Consider the following 9126-nt stretch of genomic DNA (forward strand, 5'->3'; position numbering starts at 1 on the left):
TCATGAATGTTGAAAAACAGTGAGGGACCAGCTGCCGCCTCAGACCGGCTGGTGGGGAGGAATGGCCGCGTCTCAGCCCAGGGGGGGCCGAGCCCCAGCCGCAGCCGCAGCCCCCGCAGGCCGGGCCAAGCTGACCCACCCGGGGAAGGCCATCCTGGCAGGTGAGGCGTCGCGAGCCGTTTCTCCCCTCTTCGCTATTCAAAGGGGCGCAGAACGCTGAGGGAGGGGGGGAGGGGAGGGACAGAGGTGCGCATGCGCGTGGCATCCTTTTGCTTGACAGTTCAGTCTTGTAGCCAGGATGGGCGGGCCGGTGGGGGAGTTTGCACTTTGCAACCTGTGGACCCCCCCGCCAGCTTTGCATGAGATACGTTCGTGTGCATCAGTTGCACCCCGGGAATCTTTTGCAGCGGTGTTTGAATCCTCCCATTTGAACTGGCCGACCAAACTCCCGTGCAATTGACCAGCAGTAAATTCAACGCAGACAAAAGGGTGGAGTTCTTCATGCAACGCATCAGTCACCTGCACATTCTGTGCCATGAATGTGGCCTGTGCCAATTCTTTCTCATACCAAATGAAGCCTGTCTGCCCCCAGGCCAGCACATCTCCTTTTCTCTTCCGCACAGGTGGCATCGCTGGAGGTATTGAGATCTGCATCACTTTCCCTACGGAATATGTCAAAACACAGTTGCAACTGGACGAAAGGGCCAACCCTCCTCGGTACAGAGGCATTGGTGAGATTTTGTCTAGTGCAAGAGCGAATGGAAGGTGCAGACAGCAGGCAGGGAAGCCTCTCGCCCCTCGCTGATACCAATGACATCATGGCAAAGGTTCAGGGCCCATTTGGGTTCACCCTGTCTTGCCATCCGGTCATGTTGGCTGTCCTGTTCTGTACCCCACAATCACCAAACAACAGTTATAGCACAAAAATCCGACCCGAGAGAGAGAACACTGTAGCAGGCTACACGATAAACAGACTGGTAATGAATCTTACCAACACAGCGGTTCAAATACTACAACTATAATTTAATACATTCACAATAAAGATTCACATGTCGGTTCAACAACGTCACGAAGATACAGTTTTCATGCAAGCAGACATGCAAAAATCTCCAAAGTCCAAACTGTTATGCCAGCATCAGGATATAGATAATGCTGTTATTAATGGGGCCCCAAAATTCTATGCCTGTTTTGTAGTTTATAGACTCTCTCATTTCTTCAGATATCCATTAATGTCATGCTTGTGAACATGCAAAATTCTCCTTTCCAAGTTATTAAGACACGCAATTAGATGTGAAGCAATATCTCAGTGATTCTAGTGCATGCGCTCAGCTACCTAAACACTAAGTTTAAATTATGGATGTAGTATTTGCACCTCTGCGTTGTTAAGATTAATTACCTGTCAGTTTATCACGTAGTCTGTTATAATGATCTTTCTCTTCTGTGCAAGCCCCCCTTTCGTCCAATCATGTGCAAGCCCTTTGCCACACAACCTACCCCAAACAAATATGCCACAGATACCTGTAGTAGTACCTGATCCTCTTCTTTAGAGAAAGCAGGGCTTGGATAGGCGGAGCTGCCTCATAAAGCATGAGGCTATGAAGCTCTGACTGGCAGAAACTCTCCAAAATCTCCTTCCAAATACCTGAAATAATTTCCAAGATTGAACCCCACTGCCTTCTGCATGCAAAGCAGCTGCGTTATCACTGAGCCTCAGGCTCTCCCCTTGTGGCTGGGTTGAGACCAGGAAATGCATTCTGGCCCCATCAGGTAGGAATGAAAAAGTCAGTTTCTGAGAAAGTACAGAATGCCCAAGAGGTTAACTGCTCAAGGCAAATGAGCCAAGCTACGTGCATGTTCACTGTATTCATTAAGGTTTGGGTAATGCCTTGCAGGTCACTGCGTGAGGCTGACTGTACAAGATCACGGCTTTCGAGGGCTGTACCGGGGCCTCAGCTCTCTGCTCTATGGATCCATTCCAAAATCTGCAGTCAGGTAGGATGCTCCACATTCTTACATCTATTTATCCTTTGAAACTAACTTATGGGCAGAGGACTTAGTCCCTGTCAATGCCATTTATCCCAGCTTTCTTGCTCATGTTGGCTTTTTTGGATCTGGATTGGGTGTGGCCATGAGGCTCACAATCTATGCAGCATCTAAGTACATCCCCCACCCCCGGCCATTATCTAAAGGAAGATGCACTGACAAAATCCTGGTTTCCTGCAGATTTGGAGTCTTTGAGTTCCTCAGCAGTTATGCCAAGGATTCAAATGGAAAACTGGACAGCAAGAAGAGTTTATTCTGTGGCCTTGGAGCAGGCGTGGCAGAGGCCGTGGTGGTTGTCTGTCCCATGGAGACTGTCAAGGTAGGGCAAGCAAATTCTCAAGGGCTGCTCTCTGAGATCTCTCTCCTTTCAGTTGCTAGGCCAAATGCGACCGGTTGCGTTCAGAGCTCTGTTGATCAGAGAATCTTGTTGGTTTCCCTTTGCGGATCATCATCTGGAGCGTTAGGTTTTGCTTGTATGGAGTGGAATAGGAATAGGAACAACATTCCACAGAGAAGGCCTTTCTCAATTGGACTGCAGCAATGCATTTTTCACCAACTCTGGTTAATACAATGAACGTCGACAGTCTGTCTTGAAGGGAGAAGGAACCAGACACCTCAGCAAGCAAGGGACACTGTACAGCCAGACAAGGGCCCTCTTTGCTTTGCACACAGTGGAGAGGGCTTCCTAAACCATGTCAGTGACCCCCTTCCTCACTGCTTGGCATCAGCTGAGAGAATAGTCTCCACCCCCCACTCACCCCTAGTGTGAGGAACATTGCCTGGAGCTCAAGGGAACTCAAACATTTTATGTCTGAGAACTCTGCAGGCAAATAAATCCCCCTCTTTCTTGGCATCGCTATAATTTCATATAACATATGCCACTGATGCTAACTGAGCTGAATGCTAACATGTCCCAAGCACTAATCAGTATTTGAAATCCAGAGTTTGAAGTGGGTTATGGGCACCATGGTTCTGAAAACCCCTGCTTGCCATCAGCCTGGATGCAGCCTCAGTGATATCCCTGCTTGCCATCAGCCTGGATGCAGCGCTCAGTGATGAGCGCTTCCTCCATCAGCACGAGACCTAGGGATCTTTATTATGCCATACCACTACTGCTTATATGGATGGGTCCATGGCTTAATGGCAGAGCATCTGCTTTAGATGCGCAAGGGCCCAGGTTTAATCTTGCACATCTCCAGTTACAAGAGTGTCACTTGATGGAAAAGACTTGAGTCACTCACTTCCAATCAGAGTAGGCTATATTGACCCTGATGGACCAATGGACTGGTTCATTATAAGGCAGCATCAGGTGTGTCTGTTTGTCACTTCACATTGGTAAGACTTTTGCCAACATATTTTCCCAGAAATGCCTCTTCTCTCTCCCCCCTGAATCATTTCCTCCCTCCAAGTTTTTATGCTGAAATAATTTCTGCATTTGGTTCAGGTGAAGTTTATCCATGATCAAGGCTCTCCCAATCCCAAATACCGAGGATTTTTCCACGGGGTGCGTGAAATTGTGCAAGAACAAGGTAAGGTCTTGCTGAAACGCAGATAAGCTTCAGTCTTTGCAGTGACCGAGGGGGAAAACTCTTTCCTGATTAATTTTCCTTAAGGGAATAGATGTCAGAGTATTGGTGTCCACAGATGATACGTTAGTTCTAGAGATACGAGAGTTTATTGACTTGTTTTGTGGATCTGCACTCTGATCCTGACAGCATGCTACAGTGCAATCCAAAGCAAAGTTATACCCTTCTAACCCAACTAAAGTCAATGGGCTAAGAAGGGCGTAGCAGTGCTTAAAATGGCACGGTTGGCCTTCCACCCTGTAAGGTAGGATTAGGCTGAAAGCATGACTTGCCCAAGACGGCTCTAAATTCCCCTGCTGAGTGGAGATTGGAACTAAGGTTTTGCCCCATCCACTTCCAGCAATGTGGCCACTGTGATGGCTTTAAAGAGGATGGTTTGAGCTTCTGTTTGAACTGGAGGGGTTTTGCTTTCAGCTGCAGGCATGGCCATTCTTGCAAACGTTGGATAATGAATATGTAGGGAATTGAACCCGGGTAATTTGTGAGTGTGAGTACCCAGTACTGGTCAGTTTCACTCTTGATCCGGAATCCCTATAGTTTCCAAGTAGCCCTTGTCCAGAGTCACTGGAGATTCAGCTATTGGTAACCCTTAGTAAACCAGCCAGCAAAGTGTAGAGGATCCTCTCTCTTGTAGGTCTGCGTGGGACATATCAAGGCCTCACAGCCACTGTCCTCAAACAAGGTTCCAACCAGGCCATCCGATTCTTTGTGATGACTTCTTTCCGTAACTGGTATTTAGGTAAGGAGCGGGGGATCCGTTGTTCATCCCTGGGCGCAGAACTCGGATGAGCCCTGCGGGGATAGGGCAGGATATAAACTTGAAATAAATAAATGTCTGAGTCTGCTAATGCAAGGAAACCATTTTGTACTGGTGGTAGCTCCTCATGGGTGGTTTCCCAAGGTTATTTTTCTGAATAACCTTGGTTGAGGCCACTCATATGTCCAGATGTCATACACCAGTCTCCCTACAACAATGAACTATCAACACGTCTTGTCACTCTGCAGGACCCTGACTTCTCCCAGGCTCAGACAGTTCTTTAGCAGGGGTTTATGTTCAAGTTTGGCTGGATAGTTTCGTATAGGCTCTTGCCATCTTGAGTTTTTAACGATATGTCTGAATAGTGAATTTTATGTAATAGTAGAATGTTTTAAATACGTTTGTACACTGTCCTGAGCCAGACTTCAGACAGGGAGGGTGGAATATGTAATAAAATAAATAAATAACCCCAATGCTGTGGATCCTGGTTTTATAATCTTCATTTTGTCTACCCACTGGCCCACCAGGGGACAGTCCCCACAAGGAGATGAATCCCTTTGTCACAGCTATGTTCGGGGCAACTGCAGGTGCCGTCAGCGTCTTTGGCAACACTCCCCTAGATGTCATCAAAACCAGGATGCAGGTAATGAAACCTCACGTAGTTGAAATGAGAGACTGAATTCCATATTTTGAGACTGCCAAAAACAGCCTTCCGAAATGGAGCTCCTGCAGTTCCTTACAGCTCCACGCGAATGTGCCAGTAATCCCCATAGTGAATCATAGAATCATAGAGTTGGAAGAGACCACAAGGGCCATCAAGTCCAACTCCCTGCCATGCAGGAACACACAATCAAAGCACTCCTGACATATGTTCATCCAGCCTCTCTTTAAAAACCTCCAAAGAAGGAGACTCCACCACTCTCCGAGGCAGTGAATTCCACTGTCGAACAGCCTATCTTTCAACATGAAGGCTCAGCATCTAAGCTCTTGTACTTACTACCTACTGCTAGAACTGCTTGTTGTTGAATTCCTTTTTGGCAGTGAGTTTTAGAAGCTGGACAAGTGATGGATATCCTCAGGCATAACTTACAACAGCTGTCTCATCATTTTTAACAGCTCTCCCAGAGCTCTTATGTTTTGAAAGACTGTTCTCCTGTGGCTTTGTGGTCCCTGCTCATCCCTTCTCACGTACCTCCCAGCTAATCTGGGAACAGGGCTCAACTTTAAGTAAGATGATCCACCCCCTGTATCTTGGTTTGGCTTCTGGTGTCCTCTTCACTCAGAATCCTATTTCTGAATCGCCAGCAACTCACAGAAGGGGGAGGAGCAGCTTGCTGGGGGAGGGGGGACATTTCAAACAGCTGGTCTGCCCTTGCTGGAAAGCAAAACTAGTTGGCAAGAGTTTGCACTCACTTGCTCCTCTCTTCTTTTTCTTTCAAGGGATTGGAAGCCCACAAATATAAGAGCACGCTGGATTGTGCTTACCAGATCCTTAAAAACGAGGGCCCCGTGGCGTAAGTCAATTCACGTTTGCTAACCCTAACCTTGCCCCTGATAAATCTTTATTTTGTTATTTATTGCTTTTAATTTATTTAAATCTTTATTGTTTTATCAGATTTTCAAAGTCACCACTTGCCCAGAGGGTCTCGCAGTGACTTACATGAAAATAGCATATGCTTGTAACCTTTAGATCCCACCCTTTCCCAAAGTGCCCAGTGTGGTATCTTAGCTTCATGACAACTCTTCAAGGGAGGTCCGTCTGTGTGGGACTGATTTCCCTAAAGCCAGTGCATGAACTTGGCTGCTGGGCAGGTCATCCTGTGTCCAAGGCCAGACCCCACACTGTGCTGGGCTTTAGGGATGGGCTTTAGGGATTGTACTCACAACTTGGTTTATTCACTGCAGATTCACTGGTGTGATGTTACTTCGCCTTATGGGGAGCAGCACAATAGCAGGCTAAATCGGTGCTTATAAACAGAAGTGTGGCATGAGGTGGAAGTTTTGTTGATAGAGGTTGATTTGCAAGTTGGCATTCAGCTTCTTTTGGCTGCCCTTCCCCAGAAAAGAGAAAATTCTCAGCTCTGGAGTGCTGTTCGGTCTGGCCTTGTACTTGAGTACACAGATGGCACCCGTGGTTTTTGCTGAGTCTTTCAGCAACTAGCCCAACCTCCTTCTTGCAAGAATCTAATCTTGTCACTGTTATCTATTCATTTGTAACATTTCTGTTAGGAGTACTGCATTGCACAGTACGCACCTACCTTATAGTGGAAGAGAATGTATTTCACATGTAGAGGGTCCCTGGTCTAATCCCCTTTTTTATTTTTTGTTGTTGGCATAAGCTGCCCTGTTCCCCCGAAAATAAGCCCTAGCATAATTTTTCGGGATTTTTGGAGGATGCTTGATGTATAAGCCCTACTCCAAAAATAAGCCCTAGTTACAGATTCCCCGGCGCAGCTGATCTGGTCACGTGCCCCCCCCCTCCCCCCGCAAAGTTATGGAAAAAAATAAGACATCCCCTGAAAATAAGCCCTAACGCATCTTTTGGAGTAAAAATTAATATAAGACCCTGTCTTATTTTCGGGGAAACACGGTAGGAGGCCTGGAATTTGTGAGATAGTTGGTATTTTAAATAAAATACAGGACAGGATATTGGGTACAGCCACACTTGATAGTTGGGCTTTTTTTTCTAATTCTTAGGGTGATCATCCATATTTGCAAATAGGAAGGCCAGTTCATCAGGTATTTTTAGCTCATATGCTTGAATCATTGGGAACAATTTTCTCTCCATGTAGGATTCTTGTGACTCTCATTGGGTGAATTAGTAGGTGCACTGAATGGACAGCAGGCCACAATACCCTTTTTGTTTAGGTTTTGTCAGTGTGTACTTTCTCTCTCTGTGTCTGTGTGTGTGTGTGTACTTTCTGGTTTCACAAACCAGAAAACAAAAGTTTTTTTCTTACTCTGCATCTTCCCACCTGGCAGATTCTACAAAGGGACCATTCCACGTCTCGGCCGGGTTTGTCTGGATGTGGCCATTGTGTTTGTGATTTACGAAGAAGTGGTAAAACTTCTCAACAAGGTCTGGAAAACCATTTGATGGACTTGACCAAAAAAGGATCTGAGAAGGCTGATGGATTCTCAAAATACTAGGAAAAGCAATGTTTTTGTTTGTGGGGCCAACTGTGCCAGCCGCTGGCACCAAAGGACTCTTGATCGCTGCAGTGGACTACTTGTGGGAACATTTTAAATGAAAAGGCTAAGCAAAGAACTGGTGATATCCCCCCATCCATCTACTTCAGGACTGTGGCACTGTATAGGCCCACAGATGCTTGAAGAACGCAATGTATCTCACCTCCTGAGGGTGGCAATGCAGCCAAGCTTTGTTCGGTAGTATCATTTTCGGAGCACTGAAATGCAGTCCAATGTGGTTTAAGCTCCCGTGGATACACTCCTTATGCAGTACTTAACGGGAAACATGATTGAAACCCATTTGCTACCAGAATCTGCAGGGGCTGCTCTAGCATAAACCAAACTAGGGCTAACAGATTTACTCCAACTAACTTGTATGCTTACAAACTCCTCTTAAAACATTACCGAATGCTATTTTGTCCTTTCATGGCAAAGGACCACCATACACTACTATTTGATAGTATGGAGAGTGATGCATTACAGCTTTTGTGAGCAGGGGAAGGGAGCAACCTTTTGATCCATGAGGGGTCTGGGAGAATTAAGTGGCAAATGGCGTCCGGGTTGACAAACTGAACTTCATATGTACAGTTCAGCTGCTGTTTCTTTAACACAATACTGGTCTTAAACATAGACTTCTGAAGCCTTTACAGAGGGGAAGACATGCATCTTCCACCCTGCCCTTGGAAATCCTCTCTGTGCAAATCCTTGCAAGATTAGGCAGTAGTGTAAAATCCCAGAGAGCTGGGGCTTTTCCGGGTCGAGGACCTTTAATGCCCTTAAGTTGCCTTTTTTCTTATCAGTGCAGCTAAACCCAACATCTGGCTCTCCGTCCCCCCACAAATGTCTTAAGACAGAAGGCACAGAGAGATGTATTGGCTGCCTTCTCTTTAGATACAGCATGCGAAGAAGCTGTTTTGTGCCACTATAATATTTTGCCACTTTGTGAGCTTGCCCTGAGCTGCCCTTGGCTCCGGTTTCAGGCAACTTGGGCCTTAGCCTGTCTGTGCTCCGCTTGTTTAAACTCATTTCATACTTGTTGCTGCGGCTCCCAGCTAAATCTTGGGCTCGGAAAATCTTGGTGAAGCCCATCTGAGAGCTGATTCCAAGTTCCTTTGCTGCACTGCAGACGTCCAACTCCCTTGCAAGAACCTGTAGCAAAACTATTGCAGACTGGTTTAATCCCTGCCCCCCCAAAGCATTTGAAGAAGAGATGGTGCTTGTTTCTGAGGTCAAATGCAACCACTCCACTTGGCTGACCGTCAGTGTTAAAAAGGAGAAGCCAGTGGTCAGAGAAGTCGATCCAAGGATTGTTCCTTGGATTTGTCCTTGGGATCGTCCCTTGGGTTTGTTCTCGACACAGATGCACCTCACTGCATCCTTGGCCTGAGAAAAGAATTTCTTCTGTTTGTGCCTTTCTAACATCGGCCTTTTGAACTTTCTCTCTGATTTGCTGCTGCTTTTTTGTCGTTGTGTTACTTTTGAAGCACTGTTCATGGTGTACAGGTTCACACGTTTCACTTTCAAGGATAAACAAAGTCTTATACATACAGC

General features: G+C 46.4%; 1 protein-coding gene across 1 annotated transcript; it reads left to right on the plus strand.

Annotated features, from left to right (window-relative positions):
* Window positions 1-31: 31 nt before the first annotated feature.
* LOC125445677 (tricarboxylate transport protein, mitochondrial-like) lies at window positions 32-9124 on the plus strand. Its single transcript, XM_048518896.1, has 9 exons — window positions 32-161; window positions 624-731; window positions 1893-1992; window positions 2224-2362; window positions 3488-3572; window positions 4264-4368; window positions 4914-5029; window positions 5827-5900; window positions 7369-9124. The coding sequence occupies exons 1-9, from the start codon at window positions 62-64 to the stop codon at window positions 7481-7483; spliced, it is 942 nt and encodes a 313-aa protein (XP_048374853.1). The 5' UTR covers window positions 32-61; the 3' UTR covers window positions 7484-9124.
* Window positions 9125-9126: the final 2 nt, after the last annotated feature.

This window comes from Sphaerodactylus townsendi, linkage group LG16 (genome assembly GCF_021028975.2).
Source record: "Sphaerodactylus townsendi isolate TG3544 linkage group LG16, MPM_Stown_v2.3, whole genome shotgun sequence".
In the NCBI taxonomy this organism is placed as follows: domain Eukaryota; kingdom Metazoa; phylum Chordata; class Lepidosauria; order Squamata; family Sphaerodactylidae; genus Sphaerodactylus; species Sphaerodactylus townsendi.